Consider the following 20463-nt stretch of genomic DNA (forward strand, 5'->3'; position numbering starts at 1 on the left):
AATGGGGTGGAGAATAATCTCCCTTCCAATCTATGTAAAACTTATTAACAACAGAATTGCTCAGGCCTTAGCAAAGCGATAAATGTTCACTCTTGATGGAGTTTGCCAAGGTTCAGGAGGCAGAAAAGGAAAGTGCTTTCTTGATAAACTCCAAATGTCAAATGGGCTTATGTTCAACATAAAGCTACCCTTTTAATATCAGCATTTCTGATCTTTCATGGTTAAAGTTGAGCAGGCTTGACATCCTCAGAGAATTGCTTAAAAAAAAGAAAGAAAAAGAGTTAAAGCTTGAGTGGCCTCTAATGCTTTTCAGATCATTAGCGCTTGTGTTTTCCATTTTGCTTTATGAAGTGTGTATAGCTAAGCCAAGCAGCAAGTTCTTCAACAGTGAAAGAGCTCTAGATACAAAGCCACGTGCCTTTAAATTGGGTGGCAGAATGGCTTGGGAGAATGGAGTAGTGTTAGGGTACCCATTTTACTGATATTCCTTTCCTCAAAATTTTACTTAAATCACATATTTGCTTACTTTAAGCCACCTCAATGACCAATTTTCATGATACTTTGTCATTAAAAACAAAACGGTTTTGTTTTTTTCTTGATTTTCCCCTTTCCCAGCAACCCTGCACCCCCCTGAATGGCAAGCAAAGGGCCTGCTATCTATGGGCCGCTTGGATTGACATGTGATCCATGTGCTCAAAATGGCAATGGAACAGCTGCTCTGGTGAGAAAACATCTAAGTGATGCTGCTGCTATCACTGGGAGGGGGGCATCAGGATTAAACAGCATTACATGGTAGTCTAGATCATGCTTTGATGGTCATGATGGTCATCTCTGACCATGCTGGACACTTTGTGGTTAATGCTACCAAGCCTATTGTAAGTTGCTTGGAGATCTATTCTGTAACAAGCAACAGACAAGTTTAAATGAATGATGCCACCAGGGCAACAAACAAACAAACCAGCGTAGCCTATGTTACTCTGAGGTCTAATTTATGGTAGCATGAGGTGCAAGAAGTAGGTTTGCTTTAGGCATCTGACAAAAGAAGCTAGGGACAGGGAACCTGGAGCCCTCCAAATGTTGCTGGACTGCAATTCCCGTCACCTATGATCGTGGTGGTGGGGCTGCTGGGAGTTGGAGTCCCAATGATTTCTGGAGGGCCAGGTTCCCTATTCCTGTAATAGGCTACAATAGTTGGTCTCCTGCTGCTCTTTGTAGCAATAGGCAAACATGACTACTCTTCTAGAATTGGAACCATGGATGGAGATGCATTTGACGATGGTTCCATGAAGTTATGATCTTAAGCTCATTTACGCTGGAAGTAATTTCAGTTCAGTTTCTCTGAATCGAACGGGATTTTCCTGCCAAAAAATGTGACAAATATAAAACTGTGATCTCAATCATGCCTATTTCAAAGCAAGATCTATTAAATTCAGTGGCTCTAACCTCCAAGTAGATGCATTTAAGATCTAAGTGGAGTCAAATGGATATATAGACACACACACACACATATGTACACAAAGCTTTCCCCCTTGACCCTCGGGGCTGGAGGAAAGCCGCATGGGACTCTTAATTCCTAGTAAAAAAAAACAAATTTACTAAATGACTGGTTCTCCAAGCTGGTGATTTTAGAGTGATGGAGGCAAAAGGCCACCCTATTTGTCAGCAAGCTACTTCAGGGCAGTCCCTTGTACTTGAATGGCTTCCTCTCTTACAGGTTTCAGTTGTCTGAAGCTTTTCCAAGGCTTGTGTGGTTCCATTTCGCAACTGAACATTTCCCCCCCTTTCCTGTTGCTGCAACTCCATTTTGTGAAGAATATTTGGAGAAAAAAATAAGTTTTCGTTCCTAGCTATAATGAACTCCATTTGCCAACAGTATCTGCCTACTGATAGAGTTTAGGCACCAAGTTGGATTATTCACAGCAAGGTGCAAGCATGCCTTAGCTTCGCCGAAGTGGGTGCCACATGGACACAGGCTTCCTCAAGGTGGCCAACATCTGGTTCCAATGCGTGATGCCCATCCCACCTGCAGCTGGGCCTATGACAACATGGCCAATGTTTTCAGCTCTCCCGTCTTCACAACACTCTGCGACAGTCACCCGAAGAGACAGTTCCTGCAAGGACACAAGCGGATATTAGCAAAATTCCATTGACCCAAATTTTACCACCATCAGATGTAGTTTGAGAAGTGGCTGTAGGTACCCTCGAAAAGCACTCTTAATTTTCCACTACTGATTATATATAGAATTCACATTCTGAATTCATGTCCTCATTCCATTCAGAAAAGTAACAATGCAGCACAATGAGATCTGGCAACAATGCAGAATTGCCCAACTGGATCTCAAAATCAACCCAGGGGCTGGAAGTATGCTGGGCCTGAAAAACTTGAAGGGGAAAGACAACACCTTGATTTTTGGTGCAGCGTCACTTAGGAGGACTCCAAAATGCTCCTTCCAATATCAGAACCACCATATGGGAATGCTTAGCCTCGTAGCCCTCCACTATGAGTTATTAAGGAATGCAACATTTCACTAGCCATCAGCAACAGCTAGTTTCTTTCCTGTTTGACAAGTAAGCCCCAAGGGCCTTTCAGGCACCTGTAAAATTTGTGTGCAATGAAACATTACTTCTCTTTCCCTTACATATTAGTTACAACTTCGAAAACCTTTGCCGTAACCCCCATGAATTTGCATCATCCTCAAGAAGGGACAGGAGAAGCCACAGCAGTCGGCCTTTGCTTGGTCGTTATGGTAACCCATCCTTTTTCTTGTCTCCTTTGAAGATGATTTCGTTAGATATGTTATATTAGCTCCCAGCACCGAAGCTTCTGAATGACTGAAAAGCAAATGAAATTATATATTCGGCCTTGCAGGTGATGCAATGATTGTGTTTACATGTCCTGTACTTGTTTTTCTTTCCCAGGGTTTAATTTGAAAGTCTCTGCCTTGAATGCCAAAAACCTTGTGGGCGGAATCTATCACCAATCAAGAAAAGCTTCTGAACAGAGAAAGATTCATTAAAATTATAGATGTCAGCCGCAGTGAGGAAGAAATGAGTGCTACGTTCTTATTATGACTTAGCTGGATACTGTTGTCTACTAATGATTTTGTCTGGGTTAATCTGAAGGCCACCTTCGCTGCCCAGTAAAAGACAACATAGCATGTTAACAAGAACAAAGAAAATGCAGGACGATACATGACATGGTTAGTTAAGAGATTTCCCCATCACCAATACATTATTTGGTTTGTTTCCTCTGGACTAAACAAACAAATTAACCCTCACCATTCAGATCACCAGTGTTGGCAAAAGGGCAATGTCTAACCCTCGAAGAGGGCTCTTGCCCTGGGCATGCCAGTTTATATCCCGTTTAATTTCATGTTCATTAGGATGTCCTCAAGCCACAGTCAGCCCTTCATCACTTGGGTGAGCTCCTAAGATGAACAGAGCTAACATAAGCTGACGATGAAGAGAATCTCTCTCTGTACTGTTTTCCTAGAATTTCATTCCGAAGAGAAGTATCTGCATCACCTAAGGCTTTGTCATTAACATTTGTGAATGGTACCATTTGAAGCAGGTTTGTATTTTCAGGAGCATGGATTGTGAAGGGAAGGAGCTTTAACCCTTTGCCCCAGCCATGGGCCCAGTTGGAACTGCCCTCTCCCCCACCATGCCTGCTTTCCACAGAGGATTCCTATGACTGTGAGTGGTGAGAGGTTCCAGGAACAAAACTGCCAGGTTTAGGTTCTTTTGGATGAGAGTGCCCTGGAGACTTCAAAAGTTTGCTTTATTTGTAAGTGGAGCATAGTGGAAGCAAGCCATTGGAGCGGGTGGCCATCATATTGTGGGAAGGAATTCCACAGTGTAACTACGTGTTGTGTGAAGAAGCACCTCCTTTGTCCATCCACTTTTAATGGGTGGCAAAAAATCTGGATTCGACCAGTGACATGTGTGCACACATGTGGACCGGCATGAGACAAAGCAGATGGAGTCATTACGGGCACAGCTGTCACACACCAAAATGACTTGTGAACTGGGCTTGAGATGAAATTGCTTCTAGCCTTTTCCAGTAGGCAGACCTTCACAGTAAGATTCTAGGGTTAACCAAGAAATAGTTGGACTGAATTTTATGAGCCCTTTAACATTTTTGGGTGTATTTCATAGCCGGGCAGGCTGATCCTATGAACTGGTAGGAGAGGGTAAGTTTCCCCTGGGTGCTCTTGGTGTGAACTGTATGCCTGACGCTATAGACTGTGCTCTTAGCAATGCAGTAGCTCAATGGATGGTGCTGTAATCGTCCCTGTGAACCTGGAGACTCTTACCTGTAGAACAATTGCTGGCACTGAGAAAATCATGGCTTCATTAAACACTGGGTTTGTGTCATCTCTCTTTGTCGCAGTCTTCTTCTTACTGATCTTTCTCCCGTCTTGCAGCAAGTACACTTTGACAAAAGGATCTGATAGGATGGTAAGAAGAGGATGGTTTTTACTGGGTCCCCGGGGGAAACTGTTTCTTGTATGCAGACTTAACCTCTGAAAAGATGTAGTATCTGAAGCTGGTGCTACTTTCAGTAAAACGCACCGCTATATTATTTAACAGCAGGTGTTTGTACAGGCAAGACATTCATATATGAGACTTAACTTTTTTTTTAGCTTAGTTTAGTTTTAAAGGGCTATAATCCACTCACAACATTTTGGAGAGCAAGGTAATATCCACAGGAAAAAACATACAAGTTAGAAGGACTGGTCATGTGCTCTTCACTTTTGATAACCAAGAGAAATCCACTTAATTAAAACTGGAAGCTAATTGATCACTTCTGAGGCTCTTCAAAGAGAATCACCCCCTACAGATATTCAGCTTCTGCTGATGGTTATTCAAGAAGCCCAAATAGGATGCCTGAGGGAGACTGTGGAACAGTTTATTACTACCCTGCTGAGGCAACTCAGAAGTTTTAAAATACCGTATTTTTTGCACCATAACACTCACTTTTTTCCTCCTAGAAAGTAAGGGGAAATGTCTGTGCGTGTTATGGAGGAAATGCCTACGGGTGGCATGCCTACAGATTTTCCTCCTCTAAAAACTACGTGCGTGTTATGGTCGGGTGCATGTTATAGAGCGAAAAATACGGTATTAGATGAAATTTGTTTTCAGTGGGTCTGCCCTGGATGCTATGATGGAGCCAGCTTAAAGGTGAGTATGTCTGAGTCTGTGCACCTTAAGGTGCCTTACTTTCCCCTCTGAGTGGCATAACCTCACCACATGCAGCTGAAACTATAGGGCAGGCCCTCTAGAATCGCAGATTGGCACCAAGACAGATTTGATTCCCAGCTCATCTCCTCCTAACAACTAACCACTAAGAACAAGGAATGCCCAGAGCTTGACAGCAGTCTGTAGGAGAGCACTAAAGAAGACACTGAGGTCCAAACTAAATGTCATGGGGGAGACAATGCATAATGAATGCATTTATGTCTCTCTCTCTACATTTCTTTCAATTGGCCCAATTGTAAGGAACAATTGGGACTGTGACCCATTTCTCCCCACACTATTTTCACAATAAAAATTGTGATCACAGGCACGACTACTTTACCCACTGTGGACTAAGGCAACATCTTCACATTCTATCCAGTCACAGCTGCAGGGCAGGGCGGAGGAGCTTTGCAAAACTGTTTACTGACCTGCAGTCATTTTCCCATTGGTCCACACAAGATTCTTGGCCTTAACCACAACTACTGTCAACCGCTCTGCCGTTGGGAGATAGCTAAGAGAAAGCAGAATTTCACCCACTGAATCAGTTGCCTGCAGGGAATAAGAAGGAGACAGGTGACTGCTCATTAAATGGCCTTATAACAAAATGAATGGTAGAGATTACTACTCTAGCTCAAGGCAGTGGGGAACATTGGAAAGCAACTGAGCTATATAAAAAGGTAGCATTTGAGGGCAAATGCCCTCAACATTTGAGGGCCATTTCAGTCAATTTCGATGGTTGCCAAGGGCACCACTATCCGAAGGGGCTGAATATCCTTGCCCCATATCCTTGCCCCACCCATTCTCCAGAACCCTACTGCCCTCTGCCCTGCTACAATAAGCTACCTTGTTCATGTCCTGTAGATACAGCCATGCATTGAAGGGCCTGATGGAGAGATCCAAGTCTGACAACTTCAGCTCAGCGACTCCAGTGCTGATGTTCCTTTCGTCTTCATCTATGCCAAAGATGGAAAACCTCAAGCTGTTTTCTTCGAGTGCAGAAGGGTCCAAGGGGATTGAAAACCTCTCATCGAAGAAGACTGAGTAGGCAGTCCTTTGGATCTGCACAGATAAAAAGGAAGCACAGGAGAGGGTTGAAATGCCAGGTGAGGAAAAAACACAGGAACATAGGAAGCTGCTATATGTGCAGACGTGAATGGCACAGGGATATCAGTTGACAGAAGGCCAGCAAAATACATTCTTGAGAAAACTTCTGCTCCTGGAAACACAGAGGCTGTGCACACACTATACCTTCAAAGGATATTCAGAGCACATTCTTTCCCTCCAAGAATACTGTTAAGAACTGCTGGGAATTGTAACTCCATGGGGGGTAAACTATAGTGCCGAGTAGTGTGTACACAGCCTAACACACTTTCAACAGATCAGCATCTCTGAAGATTCACCGTTTCAAAGCCCAGCAAATGGAAAGGAACACTGGAACGACACATTCAAACACCACACATATATCATAATATCACAAATGGACGGATTTGGTAACTGGTGCAGAATCAACAATCAAGTTTTTCAGTTTTCTTTTCCCTTCCCCCTCATTTTTCACCTTTATGGCAGTGAAATTTCTAAAGCGAGAGGGTAGCTGAATAGGATTTCCACTCCACTCCACATCTAGGTGAAGCAGAATGAATGTACAAAATAAAAGCAACTGTTTTCTTTTTCTTCCACTTCCGTCCTCATTTTATCCTCACAATAACCTCACGACTTGGACCTTTGCAAATGCAGTGAGATTTATGGTTCAGCAGATATTTAAACTCAGGTTTCCCTTGGGTCTCCTCTAACCACTATACCACATAGTCTCTCCACATAGAGAGCCAGTGTGGTGTAGTGGTTCACGTAATCTGGTGAACCGGGTTCGTGTCTCCGTTCCTCCACATGCAGCTGCTGGGTGACCTTGGGCCAGTCACACTTCTGTGAAGTCTCTCAGCCCCACTCACCTCACAGAGTGTTTGTTGTGGGGGAGGAAGGGAAAGGAGAATGTTAGCTGCTTTGAGACTCCTGAAGGGGAGTGAAAGGCGGGATATCAAATCCAAACTCTTCTTCTTCTTCTTCTTCTTCTTCTTCTTCTTCTTCTATGTGCAAATGTGCTTAATTTATTCTAGTTGCAAGATTTGGATCTTTCCCCCAGCTCTGTTCTAGAAATACAGGCATTAATGTAACTTATCTGAGAAGACAAACAAGCAGTTATTTGGGTGCCAGTGTCAATCTGTGCTACCTAAGGACCTGTGCCCTTCAACTATTTGCCTAGGATACACTTCCTCTGTTTCTGCCTCTTGGGATGTCCCACGTGCTCTTGATCTGCACTGATGACCTTCCAACTACGTATTGATCTTCTTCAGGTTCCATGCTGTCAGGTCTCCTTTTATACATATCACCTGCTGCTGCCAGCTGAGCACCACTGCTGTCCTGTTCTCTCAGGGACACCTTCCACACACTCAGGTAGAAGGGAACTCCCAAGCAACCGGCTTGCTCCATGTGCAAAATCCATAACATTGGTTTCTGTCGGTGATTCCGCTCTGAATAATGTGTTTCGTGCACTTTGCTGATTAGAGCATTTTCCTTGTGCCCACTTTCCAGAGCATTTGCACTGCACGATTCATGATTTAGCTGCTTAAGCAATAGTAATACAGTTTCTGAAATACGGAATCTTGTGCCCAGAATGGCTCCCTAAGGCACAGCCAATCATTACATGCAGGCGGACACACATTGTCATAACGCAGACACTGGCCAGGAGATGCTGGATGGGTTAACTTACTTCTGAGGGATGGCCTCAAACCTCTCAGCCACATTGGCCATGTTTGCGTGGTTTAAATGTGAATAAACAGACAGCTGGTCCCTGCTGCTTTAAAGTCCCCATTTCGCTCTTAGCTGCTAGCCTGGGAGCAACAAACAGCAAGGTTTGGCTTTACTGTCTGAGCTGAGGCACACATTTTGTTTCTCCTCAAACAAACCACAAACCTCTGTTCAGAGCCCACGAAAAGCTAATAATAATTTATAATTATTTGTACCCTGCCCATCCAGCTGGGCCTCCCCAGCTAAACCCTGTCGTTGTTGTTCCTGGAGGTGGCAAAGTCAGGAGATGGGAAGATGGCACCTTCTTCATGCAGAAATCCCCTCTTCAACGCAACCATTAAGAGTGCAGGAGCCTTGCCCCCCCCCCTTTCTCACGGGGGCCTTGCAACTTGAAGACATCCAATACAAAATAGGAATGGGTCAGGTTTTCTCATGTTCTGAGTGCCTCTCCATGATCTGACCCTCTCTCCCTCACAAGATGCTAGTTATACTGTCCCAAAAATGGTGGGGGGCGGGGGGGGAATGCCTTAGATAGTGGGTAAAAGTAACACAGCCCTCACTTCCTGTTTCCACTTGAAACCTGCCATTTGGGGTTGAAGGACATTATACAGAAAGGGAGAGTTCTCTGTGGGCAATGCCAGATTTTCCTAGTATGAATTGCCACCAAAAGAGTTAAGATTAGTTGGAAACAGAACAAGCCAAACAAAAACGATACTGCTGTGTACACCCTAGACCTTTAAAATACATTTGAAGCACAATTATTTTCCTCAAAGTATTATGGGCAGTTTGGCCCCCCCCCCAACAAAATTACAATCCCCAGCAACCCTTTAAAGGCATGGTGCATACAGGGAGAGGAGGACCCTGTGGAAAACCTTCCTATAAAGAAATCTTGCACCCTGTTTGTAGTAACCGAGAGCCCTTACTTCTCTACGTGACTTCAGACTCAGAGACAAAGCAGTAAGAAGGCATTTGCTGCTTACACAGACAAAGAGGCGGCACATTTTGTGGTCTTGTGGAAATGAAAATGGCTGTTGCCCTCTCCCCACCCCCACCCCAAGCAGCCAGCTCATGCACGTTTCTCCACACAGTCATGCCCCCAAAGAGAATAGCATCTGCATAAAAAGGCAGGCAGAACTTGCTTGTGTGAGCCAGCTGTTAAAGATACAGTGGTGCTCCGCAAGACGAAAAACCCTCTAGACGAAAGGGTTTTCCGTTTTTGAGCTGCTTCGCAAGACAAATTTCCCTATGGGCTTGCTTCGCAAGACGAAAACATCTTGAAAGTCTTGCGATTTTTTTCGCTCCCCCCCCCTTTTCTAAGCCGCTAAGCCGCTAAGAGCCTTTTAGCCGCTAAGCCTTTAATAGTCGCTAAACCACTAATAGCACTAATCCGCTAAGCCGCTAATAGGGTTGCTTCGCAAGACGAAAAAACCGCTAGATGAAGAGACTCGCGGAACGGATTATTTTCGTCTTGCGAGGCACCACTGTACATAAAGGCAGCATCTCTGGATTTCATCTCACCCAGGGATTTATTTGGGGCTCTTGGACTTTCTTTTTCCAGGCTGCATCCCAAATGACTTTTTAGTGCACATGAGCAGAGAACAGGAAACGAGCAATGAAAGGATAATCTGCATGCCTGGGGAAAGACATGGAAGCTTTGAGCTGGCTTAAGGGTGGTGGTGGTGGGGCTTGCCCTATAAGCACATTTTTTTCTGGGAAATGACCACATCATGCTTTCATGTGTCTTAGGACAGAGGAAGGAAGGTGCAAGGAGAAGCAGAAGCCTCTCTCTAGGCTGGCCAGGAACAAGAGCTACCTTCCATCTTCAATATTTCTGCCGAAGGGGAGTTTCTGTGGGCACCACTTACAATCTCTGGGAGCTTGGCAAGTGTGAGAAGAGCTGTGCCAGATGAACTGATTAGTAGCTATGTGGATGCAGGACAAAGGGCAGGAACACAGACATCCCCACTGCTTCACACATTCAGAACAGTGCCTCCTCCATATTTGCACTGAGAGTTGGAACTCCCTCCCAGGGGAAAGCTATTCCACCCCATCTGTCAGCCTTCCAGGAAAAAGGCTGTGCTGTTCCCAAGGGCATTCAAAATCCTCTTGAGTTTAAAGGGATCCCCCTTCCTGACTGCTCTCTTTTCTTTCTTATGGCTTTTGGTTTTTGTTTACTGCCACTGCCTAATTGATTAATTAGTTGCTGGTTGGCTGCTTCTTGTGCTTCAGTTTGTATTAATAGGTATTTTGTGTTTAAATACTGTCAGCTGCCTTGAATATCATTTTGCTTCAAAAAAGGAAAGACAGGATATACGCATTTTAAAATAAAGTAAGAAAAATATTTGTGTGTGTGTGTGAGAGAGAGAGAGAGAGAGAGAGAGATCTGTGATGAGATCCCTCACTTCTTTTCCTTTGCTTAAAGAAAAAGCTATGGGGAGAGGCTGACTTGGATTGTGTCCACAGCTCTAGGGAAGGGGGTTAACCCCTTTCCCCCTGCACCATTTCCCCTATTTGAATCACCCCTTTCCAACTGCTGCAGAGAAGGTAAAGACAGGGTCATAAATGTGACAGATTAAACCTAACAAGCAAATGATGCCTATTTGCATTCCACTAGTGTTAAGACTTAACCACTGCATATATTAAAAGGCCTGGGGAACATAGCTCAAGGTCACTTGACAGCCGAGCCCATTTTTCATCCGGGATACCACCACCCCCTCACATAATTTGGTAAGGGACTATGCACATGCCTAAAGGCACCCTTTGTTATTAGTTTTTCTGCTCTGGTGCTTAAGCCTGGCTCAGAGCCAGCATGGAATAAAGCTCAGAGTGTCAAGACTAAGGCTGTGGATTCAAATCTGTGCTCAGGCATGAAGTCGGCTGGGTGATCTAGGGCCAATTACTGTCTCTCAGAGAGGAATTGTGAAGATCAGCTCATGGGAGGGAAGATGGGAATTAAATGTTGCAAAGTAAGTGCTTTAATCAGAATCAGGACCAAGCCCTGGACGCTGAGCAAATCACACCCACCCACCCACCCGCCCCTTCAGGCTTATATTTTGATCACCAGTAGGAAAAGAACATTTAACTCCTAATCCTCACTTCACACTGCAATTAACAAAGGAGACACATCATACTGAGGGAAGATTTCAGATACAAATTAGAAGATTCCCCCCCCCCCTTGGCCTGCCTCTGAGAATGTAAATTTACAAAGTGAACCACCTCCTCCTCCTTGCCTGCTTCTGTCTCCCATTCTGAGGGTGCGTGGGAGGTTTGCTAAATAAATGATCAACCATGCAGCACAAAGTCAAAGAGGCAGACGCTTTGGTATTTGAAAGGAAATACTGTAAACAATGTCCATTCATAAGAGAATCTTCCTTCCTTCCCAACCACCCAACCACCTACCCCTTCCCCCATTTTCTCCCACCCCCCACTGATGAACTTATCAATGCTGAGCTGCTCATTGCATCAGCTTCCACCTCACTGAAGCAAGAGCTGCAATTTCAGTCAAAAATCTTCAGGGGGGAAAGACATTTTCTGCAGCTATTTTCTACAGTAGGGCCACCAGCATGACAAGAATGCATGCTAGAAACGGCGACCCCTTTTGTACTGCCATGCTCCAAGCCTTGTGATTTGGAAGCAATCATGGACAAAATCTTCTTCTAATCGACACCAGCCTCCCCAAGTTCACCTCCCTCCAGGTGTTCTTGGACTATGGCCCCTCATCAGACCCAGCCAGCATGGCCAACCATCAAAGATGATGGGGACTGCAGTTCAAAAAAATTGGAGGGCACCACGTTCAGGAAGTCTGGTCTACAAATATGTGGCCACTGCTCCACTAGTGCAAGATATGGAACCTACACCGCTTTCCTCCCTTCCAGGGGCTGTTCTGAGGGTTCACTTGACCCGCCACCAGAGCTAATTTGGGGGTGGGCAGGGAGAAGAGAGGGGAAAGGCCCTGTTGCACTAGTGGAAGTCATTGCATGGGCTTCCACAAGTAGAGCTAGTTAGCAGAACCCTGCCCTCAGGCTATTGTGACCACTCTCTACCATCCTGTTCCTTGGAAGTCCCTGCATTTCATCCTTATGTACTGCAAAATAAAAATATTCCATCCTGCTCTTAAATATGCTGCCCAAACTCTCTTTGATAACTAATAAAGATATGGGTGTGCTGTCTTCTTCTCCTACTTCTTGGGTCACCCTACTTTCCATGCTCTACTTTCACCCTACATTTAGTGCACTATCATGAATGTCAGAAGCAGGAAAAAGGTGTCATGATTCGATGAAGAATTTTCAAAGCTTCCTAGATGAAGCATGTGCCCCTCCGTGCAAAACAGGTGGTCACCTACAGCCTCTTCAAACCTTGGGAATGGCAAAGCAGTCACCAATTTCCTGTCTTTGCCTTCACTTCTTCTCAGATGCTCTTGTTCCTGCACACTCATGACATTTTGCCCTCCCTGGTGCTTTTTCTCATCCTTAAGAACACCCGAAGGACCAGGATTTTCACATCAGGTTGCCCTCATTCTCCATCCTTTCTAGGTCTTATTTGATTCTTCACCTTGCTCGGTAGTACATTACTAGTCACCTTTCTGGGCAAACCTGCTGCTTGGGAAAGCCTTGCAACACATTTGTGGAGCCAGCCATTGCCACAGAGAAGCTAGCTATTGTTAGCTTTTAGAAGCAGAGTCACTTCACTTATGGGTGTTTCAGTTATCAATATTGCCATCATATTTGTATTAAAAAGCACAAATTCTGCCGCAGGCTTAAAACCTAACCAATTCTCCTCCCACCTGCTAAAAAACAAGAAACAAAATCCCACAGATAAAGAAACAAAACACATTTACAACATGCAAACTCCGCCCCCCCAGTCAATTAGGAATAGAGAAAGGTTTCAAGCAAAAGAGTATGCAGAGTTCTGATGATATCAGGTCAGGATAAGTTTTCATGGCTTTCCACATGCTAAAACAGAGGGAGAGGTACAGACAGCCTGGTAAAATGAGTTCCAGGGAAAGGGGACAGCAAGAGAGAAGGGAAGGAAGGAGGCGGGGGGGGGGGGTTAATCCAATCCATAGACTGATGGGCACAACTAAGACGACAAGAATACAAGTAAAGAAGAAGAGAAGGATAAGGCAGAAGAACAAAGAGCCCTTTGAACAAAAAGAAGTAAAAGCGGATCTGGCAAGCAAACAGGAGTCCTGGAGGGCGTGTAACAATGTGGAAACGGGAAGAAAATAGAGTATTGAAAAAGCCAACCAGGCAGAAGAACTGAGATCAAATGAGGACTGGCTGAGGTGGTCCAGAAAGAATAAATGAGTGGTACAGTGACACTGCAGTAGAACTCAATATCCACAAAATGTCTTTTAAATAGAAAGAGCGAGCAGTATTTGAAAAGTGAAAATGGCCTATTGAAAAAAAAACTTTGGGTTGGGGAAGGTGGATTATTCCAACTGGATTACAGAGAAGCACAGAAGTTGCATTATACCCCTGGACCAAGCTGGAGAAGAAAAAAACAAGTTTGAACCACTTATGAAATCAGATTTCCGGCTTATTGTTATTTGCTGTTAACGAGCTCACGCACATTGCCCAATCATTCCTCCCCTGGTGTAACTGGTAAAAAGGAGCTGCAACTAAGGCTGGCTTCCCATTATATTAAAACAGGGGTTAGTGGCTTGTTGTTCCTCAGCAAGCCAGAAACAAGCCATGACTTTGGTTGTTGGCTTGTGCTCATGGCTCATCAGGGAGCAAGAAACCACAAACCCTGGTTAGGATTGTAATGGGAAGCCAAGCTTCACTGTGGCTTCCAGGTCTGTTTATCCTACTTGAACCAACCGAGGACCAAATTGGGAGTGATCAGACATCACTGCTTGTTCATAATAAATCACAGCAAGCCAGGAAGTGGGCGTCACGCATGAATGCAGCCTGTGTGTCTTCTGTGGAAGAAAGGATATGGCTAGGCAGGACACTTTACCAGCCAAGAGTTCAGATATGGCAGGCGTGCTCAACAACTTTGACCTGAAGCCCCCAAAAGGGGGTAGATCACTGCCAGTTTTTAACTCTGTGAGTAGATCGCAGTCTCTTGGAAGTTGGCCACCCCTGTGAAATGGCATATGAGTGATCCCTTTGAAGGCTGAAAATCATTAGAAAATCTTTCTACTTGCACAGCCTGGTGTAAGAGGCTCTTGTTTTAAAATCACTGCAAAGTACTGACAGTTCCCACTGAAATCTCTATGGGTTTTAGTGACTGGTGTATGTCGCACTGAAACATTTTTTCCTGTTATACCTTCCTGGGTCTGTGGAGCATGATGCAGCAGCACCAGAAAATGGCATTCTCAACTCCCTGTCTGGGCCTAGCACTGTCACTCCCCGCAGTTACATCAGATTTCCCTGGCTGGCTTCTAATTTTCTCAGCTAATTAGGCAAATGGAAGAGCTTTTCATCAGCTGTGTTGTCCTTATATCACTTCACTGCCGAGTCTGCCCTGGTCAGCAGCAAATAGATGAACAAGCTCAGCAACATGAAAAGGCAAGAGACAGGTTTCCATGTGCGGGATAAGATAATATAACCTATATCCTCCTAATTACCATGTTGCATGGGGGTCTGCAGCTTGACTTTAAAGAAACCGAACCTGTTTGTTGACTGAAATAGGGGGAGCAAATTAAGGAATGTTCCACCCAGTTCCACCAGTCACAACAAAGGACACTTTGTCAGTATCTCATCATACATGCTAGTTTTCTTATTGGATATCTCAAGATGTTGCATCTTTGCAAAAGTGTTAATAATGCAATTGTCAAGAAGATCCTGATTTATATAAGGCTGGTACACTGCTTATCATGGAATATTTCACTGATCATGGCTAGGATTCCAGAGGAGCCTAAGGGTGCAATCCAGATCTACATAACGTTAAGAGTGAACCTACTGTAGAAGCATCCCCACCATGTTTTGGACAGACATGTGGTCTTCTCTCCTGGGGAAAACCCTTCTTGTTGCATCTTTGCACAACCAGTGACATCACTTATTTATTTGTTCCTGCCCAAAAGGCTTTTTCAACATTTCAAAGAAATAATTCCACTTGTTTGCTTTAAAAGAAGGGGCAAATGTACAATTAATTGAAAATGGGGCTTTAAAATTTAAAAGTAGCTAGGCCACCTATATGAAGCATTTAGGGCGAGGAACAAAACAGGAGGCAATTATGTGAGCAAAACCTGCAGCAGCTCTTGATTTGTATGCTATTCTATGATTGCCTGTAGGCTCAAGGCATCCCTAGTTTTATCCTCTGGGAAGAACAAGGATGATTGGCTGCATGCATGTACAGGACTAGACAGACATTCATCCATTCAACTTGTCTTGTCCTTTATGGTCATCAAGTCCTCAGTGCCTGATATTTTCTAAGGAGCCCAATGCTCAGAGACATTGACAACTATCACAATGAATGTGCAGAATCTGCCATTTGCAGACTCTTGTGAAGTTAAGCACAGCCACCATGCTGCCCACAAAGGAACAGAGAGGTTTATGACAGCCCTGTATTTAAGCACTCACCTGGTACTCATTGGAGACAATGAATGGTATACAGATGAGTGAGCAGAATGGGGGGGAGGGCGGCGGCGAGGAAGATAGGGGACAAAGTGTGCCTATCATAGGAACAGAGAAGGCCATTGAAAGAGGGTTGGAACTCTCTATCCCTCCTCTGCTAGCCCCAGATGACTAGTAAACAGTTCTGCAGGCTGGTAACTTCAGTTCGCAGATTTACAAGGCTGGCTTATGCCATGAATTCAAGAATGCAAGATAAATGAATGTACTGTACTGGTGCCGCCTGATAAAGGGAAACCAGTCTTCAGGCTTGTAAACAGCCACATACCTGGTCTCCTGTGGCAAGCACGAATCTCCTCCAGGAAACCAAGCAGGAAAGCTTGACAAAACGTGGTCCTTTTCTCTAAAATTACATGTGGGCAGACATGCGTTTGTGGGCTTGTTTCAAGTTTGCCAGTCTCCTGCCTCTTGATAGTACTTCTTCACACGCTTCTGACATTTGCTGGCTGAGTGAGGGCAGACTGTCTGCCACTCTGTCTGGGAACAGCTCCTGACCACTTTGGCATTCTCTCTCCCACCTAATTTTTGCTTGGACACTGTGTGATCGAGAAATTGTCTTCCTGCTGTTTCCCAAGACCCTTTCTGCCAAGGAGCACCTCCCTAATGAAGCCTTTGGGGCTTGAGCTGCTCTGCCTGATACGCTGCTGAGTTTCTTCCATCCTCCTCCCTCTAGCATATCTGGCTGCCTGGCACAAGCCCCTCTGGTGCTTGGAAAAGACAGAATTAGCCCAGAGAACACAGCAAGAGAAGCAAGCATTAAATTTTCATCGTTTCTCAGTAGTAGGGCAGGTTGAGGAGGGAGGATGTTTGCTGTGTGTGCCCAGCTTAGCTGTCACAAGGCACCAGGGCAGGAAGAGCAAACTCACTCTCGGCTCCCCAAACTGAGCCAGAAGCTTTTCAAAGGGCAAGAACAAAATAACTAAACAGGTTTTGCTGCTCATGGGAAAAACAACACCTCATCTGAGAGCAAATTCTATTGAAAATCAATGGCACTTGCTTCAAAGTAAATATGTTTAGAGCTGGGTCACTAGCTACAGACTCGTATAACTGCATGCCTGCACCATCCATCTGCAACGAGACAGTGCAGTGCTATAAACATGCCCAGAATCCCTCACAAATTAGCCCCTGGAAGATGACACAATAAATTAATAATCCCTTCAGTTCTGGTAGGGGATGAGAAGACTTGTTTTTCTTAACATAAGAAAAGGCTTGCCTGGCAGGTTACCCTTGCAGACTTTCCCTCTTCTACACAACTATAAAAGGAAGAGAAGCCTCCTAATCAGAAATGGCAGCCTCCAAATGGAACCAACATACAGTGGTACCTCGGGTTAAGTACTTAATTAGTTCTGGAGGTCCGTTCTTAACCTGAAACTGTTCTTAACCTGAAGCACCACTTTAGCTAATGGGGGCCTCCTGCTGCCGCCGCAGCACGATTTCTGTTCTCATCTTAAAGCAAAGTTCGTAACTTGAGGTACTTATTTCTGGGTTAGCAGAGTCTGTAACCTGAAGCATCTGTAACCCAAAGTACCACTGTATTACACGAGAACTGTAAAACTTTCCTTTTTGGGTTGACATTCAACAGCCATAGCTAAGCAGGTGGGAGGCAATTTTCATCTGCAGGGGATACCTTTATTTTTTAAAAAATGAATCATTGGTGTCCTCTGCCCTGAGCCCATGAGAAGGAGAAGGCTAGAAATAAAAACAAATTGAGAAGCCAAGGCTAAGTTCCCAGTCCAGATTGAGCCCCAGGACTCAGTCTGTCACAAAGTGAAGCAGGAAAATGCCCTAACAGCTCCAAATAGTTTGCTCAAGAAGACCCTAACTTCAAAGGGTAGTGTGTCCACCAAGCCTCCACAATGCCCCACTTGGTTGAGTGTATACTAAGATCACAATCACCACTTCCTTCTTCATTCATTGAGGTATATGCATGGTTTTCAAAGATGTATCAAGTAACCACACTACCCTTGTGGGCAGCATGATCTAGAATCAATCTAAATTGAAAACAGCAGGCTGAAAACAAGTATGAATGATTCAGAGTTGAGAAAAACTACACATTTTGTGTTACAAATGGATTAGTGTACATACAGCCTATCTTCTCTCATCTATCTTTGTAGGCTTCTGGAACCTGAAAATGCCAATTCATTCCTACAAAATGTCCCTTTTCACACCTATCACTTTATGTGAATATTTTTAAAATAAATGCTCTTCAATCATACTTTTGATGTTCTCAATGGTAACGTCTTCTGGTCTTGTTTTATTCCCTCCTTCGTTCTAATACACATCCCCCCTTCTCCAATTCCTAATAAACACCCTTCTTCTCTATAACATTGTTTTGTTTCCTCCATTAGGGCACTTTATACTCAAGAAACTCTCTCAGCAGCATCTTAATGTTGGAGCTTTTTGGCAGAGTCTCAAGCAGCCCTGGGCAGTTAATTACCTGAATAATGTAACATAACTTCTGTGAAGAAGGCACTCTCAAGCAGGCAACTGGAAACTGGCACGTAGCTAGTACAACTTGGTGTTTCCCAAACAGTTGTTAGGAAATCACCACCACCTTCAACACAGAGATTAAATCAGGGGCTGTACCGCTCTCTAACATATCCAAAAGTTGTGCATCTATTTTCCTCAATCAGCTCTCACACCAATGGCACACTTTGCCCAGTCAATCAAGGCTCAGGGTGGGACTGTGCTTTCTGGTCAACAATGACCCTTCTAGGATTCCCTCAGGCCTTTCAGTTATAGAGTGGATCATATCAAGGAATCCAGGGGTGCATTTACTCCGGACACAGAGTAATGGGTACCTCCACCACGATGGGTTAACTCAGAGCTTTCCAAACTTTACATGTTGGTGACACACTTTTTAGACATGCATCATTTTGTGACACAGTAATTCAGTTTTACTAGCAAACCAGAGGTTAAGCTAACCCCTTTCCAGCCCTGGGAGCAGGTTGTGTTTGTGTGACGTACCTACACACTGCAGCCGACACACTAACGTGTTGCGCAATACACAATTTGGAAAATTCTGGGTTAACTTTTCCTAAGCCTTGGATTCATACCACATCTGGCTGATTAACATTCTATGGCCTCTGTGTTTGTTGGGAGGAGAGTTTTTGTTTTATTATGAATTTTGTGTTCTCATTTTGCATTTTTATGTTGTGAAACACAACATAAAAATTTACAACATAAAAATTTAATAAATAAAACAATTATCTACCTTGATAGCTTTCAACCTTTCTACTTAAAGGGAAGATTTTGCATATGGGCATCCAATGATGAATGCTTTGCAAAGGCTTCTGGGGGCAACGCTAGGCTCCATATTTTAGGTTCACTCACAGGAAGCAGATGCAACTGCCTTACAAAGAGTCAGACTATAGCTCCATGTAGCCCATGCTCTTGCCTGGAAACAGCTCACAGATGTGTCCTTACCCTGGAATTGATGGGACCAGGGTCAGGCATCTTGCGCCTTGCCATCACTCAACATAAAGTGGGAGCATGTCCTAAAACATATGCAACACATTCCTGCAGCGGCATATTAACCAGGGATTATTACAATGGTCAGCAAGCCGCCTTTTAAGTAGCCTCCTGGTATATTACTGATCTACTCACTTAGCATGACCAACAGACAGGGGATAGGAATGTTGTATTCCAGAAACATCTGGAGAGCCATAAGTTCCTTATCCTTGACACTCAAGAACTCCTGAAAAGGTTTTAAGGGTTGATCAATCCATTAATCCACCTGACAGCATGCTTGTGGGCGCTCCTCTTCTACAGCCTACGAAGGTGCAAAATTTGGCTCAGACGCTTAATACCAAACATACAAAGCTGCCTTGCACAGGCTCAGACCATTTTCCATCTAGGTCAGCATTGTCTAGCCTAGTAGGCACTCACTGGGATTTTAGATAGGCATGTTTCTCAGCCCTACCTGGAGAAGTCAGGCATTGAACTCAGCTTCTGCACACAAATCACATGTGTGTTCTACCACTGAGCTGTCTCCCATGTACACTGCTGCTTCAGTGACTAGGACTACAGAGAAATGGGCAATAGGATTTTTATCCCCGGTATACAAGCATCTCCTTGCAGTAAAGCCTGCATATGCGGATGAGTAGAGAATCCTCAGCTACGAATGACACAAACAAAGGGGCAAAAAGAAAAAGGAAGGATGAGGGTATAAAAGCAAAGAGACAGCTTTAGCACAGACTACTTATGAGCTCAATTCATAGCCAGCCCAGCAGCAGTGTTTATAGTTTGTCTGCCAAGTCTGTGCTCTGGGGATATAACTCATTTTCACTCATTTTTAAAGGCCATTTGAGATGAATGTTTGCAAACATATGAAGCGCAGCGAGAGTTCAGAGGTTTCACAATCAACAAACAGGATACGGTCTCCTTGCATTTTAAATATCTTCAGGCTGGTTCATGTTTCCGTTCTTGCATGGGGGAAGCTTCCAAGTGGTTAAAGGTCTTCTGTTGCAGAAGCAATGTTTGTATGCGAGAACCATGTGGGTGCATAGGTGCCGTGGCTGTTTTCCATGCCAAGCCTATGCTGCCCCATCCTGGGAGCCTCCTGACCTCTTGGGTTCCTGTACAGGTATCACTGGTGTTTCATGGGACCTGGCCATGCAAAAGAAGCTCCCATAGCAACTCACAAGGATTTGTCCTGTAATCAACAATGCCTCACTCAAATAGTTAAGCCCTCTGCATCCTTTTCTAATAGCTTTGGGGCAGAGACAGTATTTCAGCATCTTAAAAAAAGAAGCTGGAGAGTTGCGGAAGAGGGAACTGAAGTCCCCTCATTTTTCAACAGTGAAGTTAATAACTAAACTATATATCACTTTGCTCCTAG

At 44.4% G+C, this 20463-nt stretch overlaps 1 protein-coding gene across 2 annotated transcripts in view; it reads right to left on the minus strand.

Moving 5' to 3' along the window:
• Positions 1 to 1600: 1600 nt before the first annotated feature.
• The window catches only part of SYT12 (synaptotagmin 12), a 51447-nt gene continuing 32584 nt past the window's right edge, over positions 1601 to 20463 (minus strand). For both annotated transcript variants that reach the window (XM_082191635.1, XM_082191636.1), the window contains exons 6-9: positions 6085 to 6300; positions 5670 to 5790; positions 4317 to 4450; positions 1601 to 2111 (exon numbers count right to left, since the gene is read on the minus strand). In XM_082191635.1, the coding sequence (XP_082047761.1) occupies positions 1938 to 2111; positions 4317 to 4450; positions 5670 to 5790; positions 6085 to 6300 (645 nt within the window). In that variant the 3' untranslated portion in view covers positions 1601 to 1937. The remainder of the gene's footprint in view (positions 2112 to 4316; positions 4451 to 5669; positions 5791 to 6084; positions 6301 to 20463) is intronic.

This window comes from Podarcis vaucheri (genome assembly GCF_965113315.1).
Source record: "Podarcis vaucheri genome assembly, chromosome: 1".
Classification (NCBI taxonomy): Eukaryota; Metazoa; Chordata; class Lepidosauria; order Squamata; family Lacertidae; genus Podarcis; species Podarcis vaucheri.